Genomic DNA, 20,828 nt, shown 5'->3' on the forward strand with positions numbered 1-20,828 from the left:
ACTTTTAGTAAGGATCCTACGCACCGTTTTATAAATGAGGCCCCAGATGTGGGCCGGATCTGGGCCGACACTATGTTGCTGTCTGGGGTATCATCTCAGTGAGATTTTATTACATTTTACACAGGATGATTTTAGCTTTTTTTCAGGCATTTCAGTGTGGACGACAACATTTTGAAAATGCTAGTGCGGACTGTGAGCGTTTTGAAATGAAAATGTATCCGGATTATTGTAGACATAGCCTAAGATGGTTCCAAAACATAGCAACCAGCTTAAGCTGGATTTTCCAGCAGGGCTTTGGTGCTTATTTAGTTTGGACAGTGACTGAGCTCTCTCTATTCATCCCCCTGATGTTCCGCAGGGGCCAAATTCAGCAGTGGCTCAGTTCACTGGCAGTCTTGACCCTTTGCAGCGCTCCAGGCTCATGTTCCTTCTGTTAGTTCCACCACATACCTGCACCTCAGAGGTTCAGTGTTTGGTGTCGTGGACAATATGCCCAAACCGGGCAATGCTCCCCTCTGCTCATGGAGGATAATAACAAATGTCAGCCCTTCTGGCAGCATGTTTCTTTATTATTTTTTTCGTAATTATTTTTTTTGTATGATAAAATCTACCTCTGGTTTGTGCTTGTGCAGGGAGCCGAGGGAGCCAGTGTAGACAGGATGAGGTCCAACATGTAAATGCGACTTAGATAAAGTTTATTTGGACTGATCTGGTTCAGAGGAGATTGACTCACCAGCTGTTCAGAATGAGCTGTGAGATTTTTCATTGCTCTTGTTGGTTTCATGTTAAGCATATTTTGCTAGACTCTCAGACATAATTCATGCAAGAATGCATGCTCATTATTCTCTTGTAAGAAATAACCTAATCTGATTGACTTCCCTTCAGTTTATGAGTTTGTTGAAGTAAAAAAAGTGGTCAGCAATGATCCAGTATTAATTGTGCCAGGAAAATAGAGTTGTATCTGTAAGGCACATGACCTGTAAATAATAAGACCAATTTACATAATAATTTAAGTTATTATTGATAGGGAATCAAAAGGTGTTTTTTGCACTGAAATACCACATGCAAAGTGGCATAACTGTTTAATGTATTTGTAATGTACATAAAACATGTTAGAGCTGTTGAATTTGATTTTACTTATCTTGCAGCATTCAGTAATGCTCTTTTTGGACTGCAGGAAGTTTTGAGTTATTTTATCTCAAAATGTCAAGGTAAATTTGATTCCACATTTGGCCTGTTCATTATTTTATGACATTTGTTTCCCCTTTTTAATAAACATCTCCCCACCTGGCCACAGTTACTGTAACCCACCTTTGAGTTTCTCTAGGGTTTCTCCTCAGTTCATTTCTGACAGCCACTCATCTGATCAGTATCGTGGCGTTCATAGATCTCCTGTGCTTGCTGCATTCATGTTTCACTGCTGTGGAGATACCAACCCTGGCGCTGACCCATCAGGACCGAGCACTTCTGTAAATTGTACATGACTTGCACTATTAATGCATGAGAGTCTTTGTCTACATGTGGACTTCAAGTCATTAGTGAGTGAATGTCTGTAGTTTTCTTTTGATGAATCTGTTCTTGATGTTTATGAAGTCATCGTGAACCTGTTCACAGCCCTTTTGTTTTTCTGCCATATGACATATTTTTGAGACCAGTTTACAGTGGGACCTTTGAGAATTGATTAGATTGTGAAAAATAGGCATTTTTGTTTTACGATTTTATTTGAAATTGCAAGAAGCAATGAATCGTGCACAATAACATCCTGGTACATTAGTTAAGAAAATGTATTTTCATTGTGATTGGGCTGGAAAGGCATGTTTTTGACAAGTTGCTCAGGAAAGATTTTACAAGTAAATCTGCCAAACCTCTCTCCCCCACGGCCTTTACGTTTTGACAAAGCTGACTGAAAATCTGAAATATTTCTTGGCATGGTTTGACCGACTGATTTTGACTCTAATGATGGAGTGTGAGGGGCCCTTCAATATTTACAATATTTAGTCTGAAAGGGCCCTGGGCTGATCCATACAAATCAGTAAAACATGACATAAAAATTTAAGTTACATTAAAAAGACATATATTAACTTGTGTTTATATGGACAAGCCTGCTATTTTGGACAGGTCGTATATAATTCATATAAAGTGTCTAGCGTCATGCCATGAGTTTTCCACAATACTCACTTCTCATTTATATCAACAAATGTTGGGTATGTCAGCATAGGTAAGATGGAAAATCGTCTACACATCTGTTATAGGGGGGGGAAAAGAAACATCACATCTGTATTAAAAAGTACTTTGATATGGCAAAATGTAAATACTAGTTTTGTATTGTATATTATATTGTTTTGAACCAATTGTATAGAGAAAACACTGGAGAATTATTTAACAACAACAACAAAAAGCTAACATGTTCATGTCTTCCTAACGTTGAAGCATAACTTTCCATTACCTTTAATACCTCTGTTGGGAATATTATAAAATCTCTGGTTCATTGCTAACGGAGACAAATGTGTTTTATTATCTGTACTAATATACCTTGAAATGGAGAATATATATATATATATATATATATATATATATATATACACATATATATAACAATGTAGCAGGTATTTCTTCTGCTGTTTGTTTATTACTGTTATGTTGAACTCAATGTATCAAGAGAGAGTTTTATACCATTTATATATAAAATATATATTTATCCCCAAAATGTCTGGATGTGAGCAAGTTTCTGCAAAGAGGTATTGTTGTCTGCTTCTATACAGAATGCCAACAGAAATAAAATGTTTTGTTGTTTCTCTGGAAACGGAGATCAGATGAGTTTTTTCCCCTGCACATACACAGACAGTGCTAAAATAAAAACAGACTGTTTTCTGGGCATGTGAGCTAGGTTAACAAACATGGGTTCATCATTTTGGTAAATCTCAACAGGCTAATTCAAGGTCCAGCTCACACACTCTCCAGAAGCCATTCTCTCCCATAAGACATTAAGCAGCATTACTGGCTTGAGAAGAAGTCATATATTCTTATTTGAGAGGAAATGGTATTGCCCTTGATGTGACAGACGAGTGGTCTACGCCAGAGATGGAGGATTAGAGTTATGACTTTGGCAACCCAAGGCTGCTTTTGGTTCTTCAGTTTTATAGGGCATTTGCATTGGGTCTGGTCTTCCTCCAGGATATTAGTGCAGAAGAACAGATTCACCTGCTGATACGAAAGCCTTGTGATTTGCAAATGGGGTAACACTTTATATTAACATTCAGTAATAAGTCACTTATAAGTTATTAGTTAATGAGTTAATCATTTACAAAACATGACTGTATGACCATCAATTATTAATAAGTGATATGTTAACATTTTATGAAAGTTTTGTGGATTCAGTTTTAAGTAATTTACTGTATATGATTAGTTAATGATGAACTAGTCATTTAAAAAACATGACTATATGATAATAAATTATTAATAAGTGGTATGCTAACCGGGCCACATCTGGTACACATGGAACCCACACGTACCAGATGTGAGCCGGATCTGGGCCGACACTGTTGCTGTCTGGGTTGGTTTCTCTGAGAATAATTGTAAGATTAATTCTAACAGCTTTCATGGTGAAACAGTTACAGATCCAGAACACAATTTAAACATTTAAAGGTGCAGTAAGCGATTTCTGAGAAACATGGTCATTTGGAAGTAACCCAAACAAACACACCCCCTCCCTTTTTGTTGCTCTACCCCCAAAATGCACGAACAAGCAACGGATGTGGATGTCTCTTGTCTTTATCATTGCTAAAGCCAAGCAAAATATTGATTTGTGAAAAATAAAGCAAAGATGGCGAACAAATGACAAGAAAGAACAAAAGATGAACAGACGGTACACAAGAGTATCAAGCAAGAGTTTGTTGTTAGTCGCCAGCAGCACACCAGCTCCAAAACAAACAATGAGTGGGATTATAATGGGAATTTGGCAATATTGCGCTTAAACTTTACCTCATGTAAATGCAATACTTTGATCAAACTAGTGCAATTAAGCTCATAGTAACCATATTCACATTAAACTATGCGAAACATTACAACAATAGCATATATTGGTTCTGTAAAACATTAACACGGCAATAAAGCACTTCCCTGATCATAGCTCTTCTTTTTCCCGTGATATTCCTCTGATCTTTTCTCTTTTGTAATGTCTCTCAGCCATCTCTCTTTCTACAGTCTTTCTTCCAATTTCCCTCTTGCTAACTCTCTTCTCCACCATCATGAGTGGACACGCCCCCTACTGCTGATTGGCTACAAGTGTGTTGTGGTGCTCGGCCTAATCCACTTTCAACAGTGTTTCTCAGAAATTGCTTCCTGCACCTTTAAAAAAAAAAAAACAGTAAAGTTAGTTCACTGCAAATTCTATGGAGTGGGGGGAACGTTTTGTTTTGATGAGGAGTGTGTGATGAGGAAGTGTTCGGGCAACTAATAAAAATAATAATTTTTGATACAAGTAGTGCACAAATTACACACTTCACCTTTACGTTCACAGACGTTCATACAAGCATGGTCATTTAAAGAAAGGTTACTCAAAACCCTATAGAGTTATATTGTTTTGGACAATGATAAAAGACAACAAACTAAGCAGTTACAGTATAATGAATTCAAGGCCAGTGTGAGGTTTTCCTTGTATTTACTTATATTCCTCACAGCAGTAAACACGCAGGTCAGGGTCAGCAGATGAGAGAGTGTTATTGAAATACAGTTGATTTCACATTTAAAGAGCAAACGTCATCCTCTTTGTCAACCAAGGGGAAAATTTAAATCACTCCAGCGTTAGAACACAGGCCAGCTTTGCGTTCCGGACTCCGAAAACAAAAAGAGGAATGAAATAGAAGGACTAAAGCAGGCAGAGGCTGAAAGAGTTATTGTTGTCTGAGAGGCAGACGTCATCGTAGATCAGATGTTGTTATACAGTCTTGTAAGATTGCTTTAAATAAAGTGACAATCATTTTGAAACTACCGGGAAATGTTCTTTTAAAAATATTCCAGTTTCTGACAAGAACACAGATAGATGAGCCAATGGAGTACACAGCGATTTTTCTTTTTCATTGTTTTTCAGTATAAATGATCTGAAATCAAATGTTTGCTTGAATAAACAAAACCTTTATGACGGAATACATTAAGATCAAACTCATTGAGGATGAATAAATGACAATATTTTCATTTTTGGGTGAAATATCTCTTTAAAAATACATAGTGTTACAATACTGAACAATTGACATTTCCATGATTTTGGTTCTTCAAATCTTCTGAAATATTTGTATTAAAAATAATATATTATTTATAAATATTATTATAAATTTTAAAATAGCTTTTATGTTTTATATATTTCTATTTTTATATAAATATTAATTGTATATGTATACATTACATTTAAAAACAAATGACAATGATTATTTGCTGAACAACCCCACACACATTTGCATTTACGCCATCTTCAAATCCAGTGAACTCACCTCAATATGTCATTTTCACATGGCTTTTAATTGGCCAATTGCGATCCGATTGCACTCAGTACACAGTGTGAATGAGATCCTAACAGAGGGAAAACTCCAATTCTTCACGCTTCTGATTGTTACATGGCAGTTTAATTGAGAACATGATCCTTTCAATCTTCATGGCACATTTAATGTATTATTTAAACACTCAGGCTGCAGAGCTTTCATAAGACAGGATGAACACAATACACTCTTCATGACATTTCTCTCTCATTTCTGGCTGGATATAGTGTCTGCAAATATTATTGTTTGACTGCATTTTGAGCTCTTTTCAAGAGCCGACCTTGTTAGCTTTGGCTAATGGTGTTCAACCTCAAAGACTAGCACTGAATGTTCTGTGTGTTGTAGGATGTAATATCTAGCGTCCACTGAATCTAAATATGTGCTGTTGGAATAAGCTTTGTTGTCAGATATATTTAGTGATGGTCTATAGAGCTCCTAAAGGGACATGGTGAATGGTGAAGAAAAAAAAAAAAATGAAATGGGAGGAAAAATATGTCAATGTTTTATTGCTTTTGCATTCTCTAGCATATATTTTGCCTTCCCTGAGAAACTTTGCTGGTAATGTTTGCGTTCCCCCCAGGAAACTCGCATTCGCTCACAAAACTGTTAATCATTTCCCCGCCATTGACCGAATTTTTCTGTCATTGATGACATAACGCTTCCCGCCATTGATGGAATTTTCCAGCTTTCCGCGTTTAAACTGTTATATGGTAGGGGGCGCTATTACGTATCTTCTGAAAGAGCAGAGAATCTCCCGATCAAAACAAGCGATGAAAGCATTGCCAATGCATGTTGTAGAAAACACAATTTTCTCAGCTTTTATATAAAATTTTAGCTTTTTTATGAAACTTACCCACATTAAAAAAAAATGTATAAATAAAGAGTGCATGAAGCTAGAATAAAAGGTTATTTTTTTTATCAGAGGCTCTGTTCTTTATTTTGATATATTGCATGTTCAGATATTCATACAACAAAATATTCTGGCGGCCATGAATTTTTTTGTGAAAATGATCAATAACGCTGGTGGAGGCTGGCAACTTTAAAGCGACCAAATGCAAAGTTTCTCGAGGGAACGCAAACGTTTTGTGAATGAACGCAAAGTTTCTCGCGGGAACGCAAAACTTTTGCATGACAAATAACAAGCATTGAAATATATATTTTCCTCCCATCTCCCATTTTTTTCCATCACCATGTCCCTTTAGGAGCTCCGTATTAGAATCTAATTAGAGTCTAATTTAAAGTACAGCATGTTGTTAGGTGACCTAAGGAAGATGTTGCTTTGTTCAGTGACTAAAATAACCTTTCAGGGTTATTGCACAAAATCTTAACAAGTGTAAAATGGTATAATAATATAAATATCGGCCAAAAAATTTAAAAATAAATAAAAAATGAATTGTTAATATCCAAAACCATCAAGCAAGATAATTACTTGAAAGCTGACCAAAACTATCCGTGTTCAGAACTTATTCAAGCCGATGTGTTTCATAAATGCCCAAACAAATAAACCTAGATCAAAGAGTAGAAGAAAAAGTCCAGACGTTTTAATTCTTTAATCCATCATAGCCAAGTGTCCTCAAGTGCTTCATTTATGAGAAGGAGACATTTTGGTTTGGCCTATTTGCTCTGTGAGGAATGCCAATGGCAGCAAACAATGGCAGTCAGTGATGTCCAGACCTCCCAAACTGAGCAACAGAATTCCTACATCTAGAATACCAACTACCAGTACCAATTTGAATCCCATTCCCTCAACATATAAGTTCTCCACTCTTTTTCAACCCCATCAATAGTTTATCAGAGCAGCACAGTATTGAAGCAAGAGAGAACTGAAGAGCTGGGCAGGAGATTAATAATAGATTTGAATTTGAATATGACTCTATCCTTGCTTTCACTAAACCCATCAAATATAGTATGGCCAAAAGTGGACACCCAAACAGCACACATATGTGATTTTAAACATATGAATATATAGAATCAGTACTCCCTAACAGCTTGTTTTCACTGGAATTAAAGAGCCATATACCCATTCTGTTTAAGATAACTCACTTTCACTAAATCATAATTTTCACTACTGGCTCAAAACCAGGTCTCCCAGTGTGAAAAAAGATAGATGTATTCATGGTAAAGGTCATTCCTCAAAAAAACATGTTGATGTGTCTACTACCTTTGTGCTGCCCATCATACCCTTGACCCTTTTAAACCCAGACCCAGCCTTTGGGATCTAATGTTGCATTCAGAGACAACAAACACACAGCGATCTCGACAGACTACGACTGTTTGCTTTCCTCTTCCGAGATCTGATCTCGCTCCAGTTTTCAGCGAGCCCCTACAAGAAAGAAAGAAAGCTGTAAGAGCATCGGGTAACCCAACGTACCCAGCGCTGTCTGAGACACAGACCTGCTCTCTTCAATGTGACCCCTCCATACACCTGCTAAAGTTAGTGTTTGCTTTGGAGATGATGAGCCACTAAAATAACATACAAACCACTCGGTTCATGAATGTATTTGTTTTGTTTAAAATGGATGGTTTTGTGAGAATCATTTCAAATAAAGCTTCAACCAGGCATCCCTGAAGGCACTTCATCATTAGGATTCATACCAACATTTAAAAGTTCGGAGTGTCATTTACACTAAGGGTGCTTTCACAACTGCCTCATTTAGTTTGGTTGAATCGCACTAGAGTTCGTTGTCCCCCTTGGTGCGGTTCGTTTAGGCAGCAGGTGTGAATGCAGCAATCGCACTCGGGTGCGCACCAAAAGCGGACCAAACAAGAGTACCGAGACCTCCTCGGAGAGGTGGTCTCGGTCCGCTTTCAAACGAACTCTGGAGCGGTTCATTTCTGGTGAGAACGTGATCTGACCTCGACCAGACCCAACTGCCAAAGAACTCCACATTTTCGGACTAAGCCAGCTGCCGTAGTTTCGGACTAAGCAGCTGCATTATGTCACTGTTTAGCAACATTAATATATGTCTCCTCCTGTATTGACTTGCGTTTGTGCATTAAAACATTATTTTCAAGCCGCATTCTCGCTTCATTCTCAAATGTTGTTTGCCTAAAGTGGTGTAGAACTATATAATAAACTATGACCTGGGATACAATCAGCCCACGCAGTCGTCTCTCCATAGTTGTAAGAGACCGTGTGCGTCTGCGGCTGATTATGAATTGCTCATCAACTGAGTCTTCCTCGGTCAGAAGGAATAGGCGAATCCCATGTTGCAGTTTTGAGAATTTATTAATGAAGAGTCAGGTACATGGAGATGATGATGGTTTAAAGGTAACAAATAGGTGTGTTTGTGGGTGTGTGTGTGTGTGTGGTTATCTGAAACATAAAATACAATAAAATGTATATTAATAAACATGTATGCTATAGTTACATACAGATGCATAAAGAAATCACCCGCAGTACAACCAAAATCCACTAGGTGGAGCTCTAATGCTATAAATGAACTTGCATAAATGCCATACATCTCCAAATAGTGAAAAAGTGCCAGAAACAGGCGAACTATAAATGAAATATAATATTTACAGTTATTTCCAAGGCAATAACTAAAGGATATACAGTAGATGGCTACTTTAGAAGTGCATGTAGAGCGCTGTAGTGGGCCGCAGCAGTATAACAGTACTAGGGAATAACACGAGTATGACAACTTCGCCACAGAGCTAATAACTCTGCAATAAACGCATCAATTATACAAAAGAAACATACTTACATCTTAAGGACGCACACAGCACTCATACACACAATATTAGCGCAGGATTAATAAAGGATGGCAATTTTCTGCACTGTTAATGATGTTCTCATGTCACTGGATCACCCCAAAGTGAAAGCGCCTAGCGCAACCGCGATCGATCAAACTACAAACGAACACATGCATTATGGGTAACGTAGTCTATGTCAGGGCACGGACTTTTAACAATAGTAAAAAGCTATGCGTTGTATGACAGATTTTCCTCCTCTTTGTTTACTTCCAAGAGTTCTGTTGGATTTTCCCAGCACGTTAATTCTGACCAATCGAAGTGCAGTTATGGAAATACGTTCAAGACACATCTGGCCGACGAGTGATGTGGATGTTGTCACGTGGCTGCCTTTTGGTTGGTTTCATCAACTCATCAACTGATTCGGACCAGATCAGTGTGGTGTGAAAAGGAACCAAAACTGCTACAAAGTATTATTTTTCGCCCCTGGGGCCTCATGTACAAAGACTTGCGTTGAATTCATACTAAAACATTGCGTACGGACAAAGCTGTAAATCTGCATACGCACAAAAAAAAACAGATGTATGAATCTCTGCGTACGAAGGATCCCACGCATATTCTCTTTGTACATCCCAATTAACGTAAAATTGAGTGCACATGCACGAGCACAACGCCCCATCCAGTCTCCTCCCTTAATTCAATAAATTTAAATATGGTAATGAGTCCACTTTGGCAAAAGAAAGCAGCAAGAAAATGGCTAAAAGCAAGCGGCAAGAAACGAAACTTTACAGAAAGTGAATTGGAGGTGCTATCGGAGGTAGAAACGAGAAAAAATATTTTATTTGGAACTTTGTCCTCCGGAATTAATAACAAAAGGAAAAAATATGAGTGGGAGAGTTTGGCTGATGCCGTCAATGCGGTGGGATCTGAAAGTCGCACTGTAAATGGCCAGAAAACCCGCCCGCAACTCGGACCGCAAAAAAAAGAAAGAAAATATTGTACCCGACCCGCTTCCTTTTTTAAAGTAGCTAGTAAATGCTCATCGTAGCGTCATTGTGCCATAGACGGAGGAACTAGGGGTGCAAATTTTTCTGAATGCTGTATGATATAGCCTAGTGTTATTTAATAAAGGCTTGATTTATTCATTTATTCATTTGTTTCATTTCCTTAACAATTAGGATGCTGCATGTGTTCATCCAGTCTAACCGAAGTGTGCGTCTCTCCCCCGAATTTCCCAACAAAAATCCCCCCCGCCCCCTCTCAGAAAATACATAAAACTGACATGAGCTATATGCGTTTAAAAGTAGCCTATTCAAATGGAACAATGGCATTGCTCAGTTCAACGTGTTGGGAAATCGGGCATTTTGTCCCGCGTCAGCTTTTATTCAAAAGTTAATAACGCTCAACATTCAAAAGGTAAATAAGGATTTCCCACTTTCATCTCTGCCTGCAGACTGAGCTCGTGCGTCATCTTCGCACCAGTTATTCAGCCAATAAAGTGTAGACCTGTATTTCATAGACAACTGTGTCTAGTACTGTATAAATTACAAAGGTTTAATTGGCATCTTTATTTCAAACGACCCGACCGACCGCGACCCGAATATCATTAAAAATATTTTTGGATGACTCGTAACCGCGGGTGACCGCAGGCACCCGCTCATTTTGGATCAACCCCGCGCATCACTGACTTGTAGAACAATTCGTTGTGTAATGTTTGCCACTTCACTTCATTGCCTGTAAGAGTCGCCAACGGACAAAAACAATGAGAAATGTACGTACGCCAGACATGAAATTGCCGTGGAGGAACGCACATTCTCGCGTTAATTTCACTGTTAGTACATCCGACCGTGAGCGTGAAAGCTGGCGTACGCAACGTTTTTGTGCGTACGCTGTGTTGATACATGAGGCCCCTGGTCCGGACCAAATGAACCGAATACAGATGTGAAAGCACCCTAAGGTTATTTAATAATAGCCTAGGATAGGTGTAGGTAGGTCTTTATTGTCCAAAAAAGGCGACATATATTTAATAAATATGATAATTTAACACTCAATATGTTATGTATACTGTTTTATAATGTACTAATACACTGAGGTGCAGATAGTATCTAACTACGATTCCTTATTGCAAAGAAACAATATTTCTATTTTTAAATAGTGTGAATAGCATATATTGCTATTTGCACTTAGAGTACACAGCATATCACTAAGAAAATACTGCTATTTTCACTTAGTATAATTAGGATCTATTGCTAAGAAAATATGCTAAATGATAAATAGCCGCTGCCTTATTAAAATAAGTATTTTTAAGAAGTATTTTATGCTCACCATGGCTGCATTTATTTCAGTAAAAATACAGTAAAAAAATGTCCCAGTTAAAATAATATAAAAAAAAATTATAAATGTATTTTATCCCTGTGATATAAAGCTGAATTTTCAGAAATAATTCATCAGTCATATGATCCTTCAGAAATCATTCTAATAAGTTGGTTCTCAAGAAACATTTCTTATTATCATCAATGTTGAAAGCAGTTGCAGCAGTTGGAAATGTGGTAAAAAAACAAAAAAACAAATCAGGATTCTTTTACAAATAGAAAGTTCAAAAGATGATTGTTTGTTTGAAAGAAAAAACCTTACTATTAGTGATGTCAAATCGATTTATCTCATTCAACATAAAAGTGTATAGTTTATATAACACTATAAAAGTATGTGGTTTATATAATGTGTAGCCTATATTACACATAAAAACACACACATATATCTTCACACATATATTAAATAAACACACTTATGTTAGATGCGATTCATCACGATTAATCAATTTGACTATATCAAATTTTTAATTTTTAACTAGTAAGTCATTTTAAACTTTCTAACTAAAAAGTTAGAAAAGTTTTTTAATGTAATAACATTATTTCTCATTCTTAATGCAAGTTACTGAGATGAATTGTTACCGAGAAATCTAGCTTTGTATTTTATTTTCACTTTAAGGTGGAAACAGACTAGAATGTTGAACATTGCTCATTGCTGTGAGAAAAAAACAAGACAAACACCAAGACAGAAAAAGATCTTGACTTTATTTTACACATGGATCCCAAATGATAGTGAATTCTGCAAAAGAAAGGAGCAACTATTCATTGGATTCACTGGATCGAACCTGTTTTTAAGTCAACATTGCCATCTTTTCTTTGAACGTAATAGACTTGTGTAGCTATTTCCAAATAAACCATTTTCACATAAAAGTAGAGATGACATCACCATCAGATCGAGCTCTTCATATAATCTGATCGATCATTCAGTACTTTGCCAACCCTGTTGAAAACATGTGTGTTTTGCATGCTGTTCTGCCCACCGGGCTTAACCAGTCTTTTTTTTTACCAGTCTGGACTAGCATAGAAATTCATGCTGGTATTTTCAACAGAAATTGCTATGGCAGAAAATATGAAAACTGATCAGTTTCACATATCCCTTTAACATGCATTTCTAGACTTATTCTACACTGTGCCTTTCCTTGTAGCCATGACACTGAGGTGAGCTTGATTTAATCTGCTCTGTAACTATCATTATCATTTCAACAATAATCATAGGTGGCATCTGTCAGCTCATGTGAGATCTGACGTTCCGCGTGAGACTCGACACGGAACATTAGAACAGTGTAATAAAATAAATAGAATCTATTCTTCCCCAGAGACTGAAGGGTCTTTAGCCAATGCACACATTATGAGTCAGTTCAGAAGTTATTTAACAGCTCCAGAACACAGTGGATTCACATCAAATGTTTCTGAGGCGGCTTTTTATGACAGCACACAATGTTTAAAAAAATGCAACGAATGTGGATTCTAAACTCTGTAACAACAGGGATGAACTGAAATCCTGTCTAAGCAGACTCATTTCAGGAAAGGACATTCTGTAGGAAAATAACAACATTCACATCCAAAGCTAACGACTATGCAAATGGGGCTCGCTCCTCATTTTAAAATGCCTTTTCATTGAACCACACACGGTTCATTAACCTTTGGTGAATCTTCTGCATAGCAAACGGTAATATTCCCAATAACTAGGGCTGAAAGGCAAAATTAAATCAATTTATAATAAATGTAGTACATAGTGGTGAATTTACTACTGAGCCTACTGGTTTAGAATAGGGGGGGTAAGAAATGGTAATAAAACCATTACAAGTAAATAATGATCTAAAGCATTAGTTAATCTAAAAATAAAATTATGTCACATTTACTCAAAACAAAACACTGTAAAGGTGGTCCATATGACTTGTGTGCTATCTTTGCAGACTTCTTAAGCCACTTACAAGCTCTGTGTGAGACAGGCACATTTTCATTGAATAATGACCTAAACTTTGATCTGTTCTTTAAATAAAACAAATAAAATAAAATCACATGGCCTAGGAAGATTGTATGGACTATAAGCAGACAATTTTATGGGTTTTGGGATCCTTTTTTCTAGCAAATGAGGTGTGAAGATTCATTATCATGTAGAAAAAAATAACAGCATAAAGGTTTGAAACAAAATGAAGATAACTACTGTGCGTTCACACCGGACGCGAATAGCGCGTCAAATTTCGCGCCTGCCGCGTCTAGTTATATGCTTGACAAGTTTGTGTCCATTCGCGCGTCAAGAGCGAAATTTACGCGCGTAAAAACATAAATTTGAAGCGGAATTGACGCGCGCGAAAGTTTCAAAACCCTTTGGCGGCCATCTTTTTACAAGATGTGTGATGTTGATAGATAATGTATCGAGAGAGTCACCGCTCTGTATTTGCTCTGGAAAGCAGAACGGTGGCGTAGGGATCATCGTCGCCGTATTTGGGTCCACCAGACCCTTCGGAGGCGAACCCAGTTTGTCGAGTTTTTCACCATTTGCTCCAGGAGCTGCACCTGGATGACGGCCGCTTTCAGTGGTACTTCCGCCTGTCCCGCGCCCAGTTTGATGACCTGCTGTCCTGCATCGGAGCGATCATAATCCTATGTCACTTTATGCCACGTGAAGCAAGCAGGCTCCTGATTGGTTAACGCGGCGCGAATTGACGCAGATTTTTTCACTCGGGTGGCAGACGCAAATTCGTGTCAAACGCGTGAATGCACAAAAAGCACTATAAAATCATTCGCGCGTAACGCGGCAGCGTTGTGATTGGTCTGCTACAACCCCTCCCTCGGGTTTCACACTCTCTCTCTCTGCATGTGTAATTGCGCGTCAACGCGGACAACGACGCAGAAGTATAAACGAAAACCAACGCGTTGCCTACAGCGTAGTGGCTCCGGGAGGCGTAGGTCCGACGCAGAAGTATAAATCAGCCTTTAACATTGAAATCACACACGCCTGACGCGCTATTCGCGTCAGGTGTGAACGCACCTTGACAATTTTCATGCTTGAGTGAACTATTAAATGTCCACCTATTTCCCACAGAAAACTACTATTTGACTTGTAAGTTCCAGGTGTTTTTACATTTTATATATTTTGGACATTGGCTATGGATATATGTTTTACTTTAGTAGAAAAGATCTCTTTACAGAGCTTTCAAATATTATAACGTAATGGCCATAAATAAATAAATAAAACAATGAAAAAAAAATATATATATAATCAAATAAAACCACAACGAAGACTCAAATGAAACCTTGACATACTCTAGTCTTAAAAATAAAGGTTCTTTATTGGCATCGAAGTTTCAATGAAGAACCTTTCAAATCCATGGAATCTTTCCATTCCACAAAACGTTCTTTAAAGTAGAAAAAGGTTATTTATATTATTAAAGGGCACCTATTATGGAATTTTGAAATTTACCTTTCATGTAGTGTGTAACATAGATCTAAGTGAACAAAAATATCCTGCAAAGTTTGAAATATGAAAGTGCACCGTATATAAAGTTATTGTCTTTCAAAAGTAAGAGTCGACTCGGAGTCATTTTTATGAATCGTTAGAAGACCGAAGCTTTTTCTCTGACTAGATGACGTCAACTTGTCAAGTTATTTGAATACGATACGCCCACTTATTGCGCTCCAAGGCCAGCAGGGAAAACTTGAAAACAGATGAGACGCTGTGTTCTGAAGTGCGACTCAAAAGCAAACTTTTTTCATCTGCCCAAGGAGGAGCATTTGAAGACTAAGTGGCTACAATTCATATATAACTATACCACAGAAGTATAGTCCGAGCCTTGTGCTTTGTTCGCGCCATTTTGAAGACGATTGTTTTTTTTAAATGCAATCAAACTTGGATTCGCGAGCCGGCTGATATTGTAGGAAGGTTCAGTTCCAAGTGTATTTGCATCAGCTTCCTCCTCCGTATCACAACCTGTAAGTGTTATTAATAATTGTTGCTTTTATGTTTTATGTAGCATGTTAATTATTATTTTGTTTGTTGTGTAAGCACCGTTTAGCTTCTAGGTCTTCAATGGCAATTGTATTGAGATATGTGAAGTGTTTGTCGTTGTTTTCGGAGTTGTCTTAAAGAATAGAATACCTCGTAGTAACGTAACTGTATTATTTTTTTTTTTTTGTAAACGTTTATGCATCGGGCTAATGCAAACAAAGACTGATTGTGCTTTTACAATATGAACTCTGGGCTATGCTCGCTAACGTAACATTAAATTCTTTATCTTATTTTTAGTTTTTTACTACAAACTACAAAGCAGTGGACTATAATCATTATTATAACACGATTTAATTAATAAAAGCATCATTGTACTCCGTGTTAAAAATAAGTATTATCTCTGTAAACACTGCTGGGTCATCTGACCAATCAACGCAGATTAGCGTCGCGCAGAGGAGGGGTTTGGAAAAGTGAGTCGTTAAACTAATCATTTGGGAGTCGGTGAGCAAATCAGGTAAAAATAAATGCATATTATACGACAACAAAAGTGTTTTTTGTCATTGCATGCATGTAAAACTGTTGTTGGGGACTCCCAAAACAACATTAGGAACATTTTAAATGTCATAATAGGTGCCCTTTAAAATGTTCTTCATTCTTAGAAAATAAAATTATTCTTTTAAGAACAGTTCACTGAAAGGTTCACTAAAAAAAAATATTTTGTGGCATTGCAAAAAAAAAAAAAAAAAACTTTTGGAACCTTTATTTTTAAGAATGAACTTGAACCTGACAACTTCTATAACAGTATGCTTAAATTAAAAATAATAAAAGTTCATGACAAGATCTGGGTCTATGTTTCTGCAGCTAGATTGCTGTGAAATCCCATGTGTGTAAATCTGAACAACATTTTGCTTTATGAAACAGAGTTTTGCGACACTCATCCATGCCAAAAACATGCACCAATCCCGAGGGCAGTCGTGAGTTCTGGTGAGGGTCAAAAGTGTAAGGTACAAATCTCATGTGAATGTATTATTCAGAGAACAAGGAATGTAACCTTGCGTGAAACAGATGGCCGGGCATATGCTCTCCTGAAAAACCTGCAAACACGCTGCTGCCCATATGAGACTTTACGCGCTAGAAATCATCATCGCCTGTTTATGTGCCTGTAACACGCTGGGACATGGCCTTTTATAAAGATCACTACAATTACAATCTTATCCCACATCATAGTTGACGGACATGAAGGTCATTGAGTTTCCCTCAATCTAGATGGAGTCAGAATGTTTGTTCTGTCCTAAAAACAGGGATATTTTGTGGTTCCCGACTGGAAAGCGAAGCATTATTTATACAGGTCTGTTAGTGACAACATTGCAGGAGCGACAGATCCATGAAGAGTTCAGTTTACAGCTGACGTCCAAACACCTCAGTGCGAAAACGAAAGGAAAGCAGAGAATCAGAGACCAAGCAGGGTGGCAGAGATGTCAGGAGAGGGGAGGCACTGCCCTTTATGCCCCAAAGCAAGCAGTAAAGATAGCGAAGAGAGTTAGTAGAGGCCAAAGACGAGACTCGAAGAGTTTGGAGGCTGAGGACCTGTTTCCTCCGAAATAAGCCACCTGAGCTGCAGAGAAGAGGGGAGAGTATAGAATTACACAAATAATTGTATAAATGACACACAAATAAAAAAATTTGAAGTACATTTTACAAGAAAATACTACTTGGCCCCCCTTAGTTACTGTCGCTATGTCCGACAAGCTACGCCGCTCTCACGTCACACCATGTTCTCACGCAGTGAAAAACACATCGTGGAGCAGAGAGAAGACTGACAACACGCTGACAGACAGGACAGACCAGGTGTCTTTTCGGTTACTTTTGATATTAAACATAAACAAAGTCTCACCTTTCAAATTTGGTCATTTTTGTTAAGAAATTGAAACAATAAATATCGTTTTGTGGCTCTTTAATGTGCCTGACAGATCGCTGTAGAGCATCAGTTAAAGCTGCTCGTGAACCGGTCATCTCTTCCTCTACTGTAGTTAATTTATAGCATCAAATAAACATGAATGAACATAAGAAGGAATGTTGTTTTAACCGCGGAAAGGCGTCAGTACACTCCGTTTTTCAAGTTCAAATCCTCCTATGTTAATCTACTAACTCTCCTGACTGCTTTGTCGGACAAAATGGCGGATGGCGAAGTATGATTGGTCAGATCACCTGTCAATCAAGCTCCCTGCGAAGGATCAATTGTTTATAGAATGTACTAGCACTTTCTAAGTGAAAACTGTTTCAAATACATCATGTACCTTTTTTAGGTGTATTTACTATTTTCAACTTAAAATTAATTGCAATGACAATAGGAAAATATTAGACAATAGTTGATGTAAAGTAAGAATATATAGTTATACAATTAATTTGCCTCATTTGGTCTTTAATAATGCAGATTTTGATATCTTTGCAAATCTGAGCACAGTTTTGAGACATTATTGAGATCTAATGGTCATGGCAAGCAAACTAAGTAACAAACAAAATAAACACAACCAACCAGAGCAACAATCAAAACTTTAAATTAAACATTTCAAAACTGAAATTAAACCATGACATATTTCAAGTACTTGTACTTAGGAAAGTCTATACTTCATTGTAATGCATTGTTACTTGCCGTTTCTTTGTAAATATTTGTGAAATTTACTTGCAATTTCTGAGTGAAAATTGTTTAAAATAAACTAAAACAACACCAACCTTTAAATGTAAAATGAATTGGGAGGACTAGAATGATATAGTTGATGTAAAGCAAGAATATAGAAATAGATAATTAATTTGCATCATTTGGTCTTGTCAAGTTTATATTGAAATCACTGACTTGCAGACTCTGGTATCTTTACAAATCTGAGAATTTTGAGATATGTTCTGACACTGTAGATAACACACTTTAAATTATTAGTTTTAGGGCCAGATTTACTAAACACCGCAAATTAGGGTGAGCGCAATGCCAAAAAAGTGCAGTTGGGAGTGGAGAGTTCTGCACGTGATCTACTGACAGTAAAGAACACAGACGCAGCCGGATCATTTCCAGAATGACCAACGCAATCTACCAAGAGCAGCACAAATTAGCATCTAGTTAAAGACATGCTTATTTCGGGTAGTAAATAATGGCGCAAATACCAGTAAATTGACTAGTGCAAACCTTAGTAAATCGCCTTGCGTGATTCATTTAAATACTCTCCTCCCATAAATGCAATACGGTCAGCCTCAAAAATAACTGTGTCCACGTCTTTTCAGCGCAAATTTTTCTCTGCGTGTTTTACGTAAATCCTGACAGTAGTTTTTTTTTGACGCCAAAAGAGGGTTTCCGCTGGCCCAAGCTGTTAGTAAATTAGTATTTTCTCCACTACACCCCCAATCCCGAAGTGAAAGTCTACCTATGTGAAGTGAGAAAACAGATTTTCTCCAGAACTTCTTATTGCATCAACCCACCCTGATCACCTGACTTTAGTCTCAACTCACCTACACATGCTGTCCCTTCATCATTAGGCTCGTATCCCTGGTTACACCTCTTGTTTGCACGGCACTTGAAGCTCCCGTATGTGTTCGTGCAGACAGGGCGCTCAGAAGGACAGACAGACGGAAACTGTGTGCACTCGTCTCGGTCTAGGGAGTGAAGAGGAGTGGAATAAATATGAGGTCTGATACATTATGCTATGGTGACAGCCACATTTACTTGTGAAAGTGGTTGCTTTAAGTTATCATTATATCTGTCAGTAGAGTTATAAGTATTGGAGTCACTTCTACAAGTTTAGCTTCTACTATCAAACTCATGATGGCTGACATAGCTTCTGTGCCAGAACCTGCTGAGCTGTCTTGCAGTCTGTTGTCTACATAGCTGTAGCTTCCCATTAAGACAACATCCTAACTGAAATTGAACTTCATAAGTCAAGTGACTGAGTTGGACAACTCTGCACCACATTATACAAACAGGGATTCAATTGTGAATTACATAGGAGAACTGACTCACAATTTCACAACAACTTTGCTAAGTTTACTTTATTTTAGCGCTTTTTTGCCTTTATTTTTGAAAAAGAAAAACATTTTCAAAAACATAAAAAAACCTAAATCATTCCTAACTTCAATCAAAAGTCAAAAGTTTAATCAAATCATTCTACAATTTTGCTTCGAATATTCTTGAAATAAGTATCTTATGCTCACCAAGGCTGCATTTATTTGATTAAAAACACAGAAATACAGTAATATTGTGAAATATCATTACAATTTAAAATAACTTTTATCTGTTTGAATATATTTTAAAATGTCATGTATTCCTTTGTTGGCAAATCTGAATATTCATCAGCAGCCATTTATCCAGTGTCACATGATGCTTTATAAACCATTCTAACATGCTGTTTTATATATTTTGTAATTGACACTACTCTTGTTTTGTCTTTAAAATCTTTAATTTTGTCACCCTGTTGGAATCCAGTTAAAAGTCACAGAGCTCAAATACTTACCAGTGCAACGGCCGTTTTCGTTGACCTCAAATCCTGGTCCACACTGTGAAAATAAAGAGCATTTATTGAATACAAAAATTACACTTCTCAAAGAAAGAAATAACACATCATTGTTTTCTCCAGAGCTGCTTTAAAGCTGAATCGAACTCATTCCATATTGATGAACTTTACACAGTTATAGAACCGAACCGAATCAACACTGAACTGATTTCAACTGAATAATGATCGTTTTGTATTGTCTTTTAGAGCTGCTTTACAGCAAATTGAATTATGTTTACATCATTGAATTATTTTCTTGTTTATCACTGTAACGCTGCTTTGAAATGATCTGTATTGTATAAAGCACTATATAAATAGAGGTGACTTGACTTGAGGATGGCAGGTATGTACCTCGATCTCCAGCGCTGGGGTCGGCTCCTCCTCATTCTCGGGGTAATAGATCTCCATCACTTTGTTCATATCACTGGGCTCCAGAGGCCTAGCCACAGAACGTCCATCTGGCCAGAAGACTTCCACACTGGTGGCCACATCTTTCCCTGTCAGGGCGGCAAAGAAGCAATCCTTTTAATACTTTATGAACAGTCTGCCTTTATAACTTCCCCTCAGGCTTAGGAGACATAATGAATGATTTCTTTTCTTAATGTACAGCTCTCCATGGAAAAATACCATTCTGGAGAAAGGGCCCTCCCAAGAAGTTTCTCGGCAAAAGCCAGGTTGGAATAGGCTCTGGTTTGGCACATACCATGTAGACTCTTAAACAAATGCACAAGAATGTGTTCAGTCTCAG

The 20,828-nt window shown here is 37.5% G+C and overlaps 2 protein-coding genes across 2 annotated transcripts in view; one reads left to right on the top strand and one right to left on the bottom strand.

Moving 5' to 3' along the window:
- golga7bb (golgin A7 family, member Bb) overlaps positions 1-20,828 on the top strand; it is a 74,295-nt gene that overhangs the window by 50,987 nt on the left and 2,480 nt on the right. The window lies entirely within an intron of this gene.
- The window catches only part of crtac1b (cartilage acidic protein 1b), a 34,835-nt gene continuing 29,738 nt past the window's right edge, over positions 15,732-20,828 (bottom strand). Inside the window, exons 12-15 of the mRNA XM_079635705.1 lie at positions 20,432-20,577; positions 20,042-20,084; positions 19,044-19,187; positions 15,732-17,160 (exon numbers count right to left, since the gene is read on the bottom strand). Coding sequence (XP_079491831.1) covers positions 17,048-17,160; positions 19,044-19,187; positions 20,042-20,084; positions 20,432-20,577 — 446 coding nt within the window. The 3' untranslated portion in view covers positions 15,732-17,047. The remainder of the gene's footprint in view (positions 17,161-19,043; positions 19,188-20,041; positions 20,085-20,431; positions 20,578-20,828) is intronic.

The sequence above is a fragment of the Phoxinus phoxinus genome (assembly GCF_949152265.1).
Source record: "Phoxinus phoxinus genome assembly, chromosome: 14".
NCBI lineage: Eukaryota > Metazoa > Chordata > Actinopteri > Cypriniformes > Leuciscidae > Phoxinus > Phoxinus phoxinus.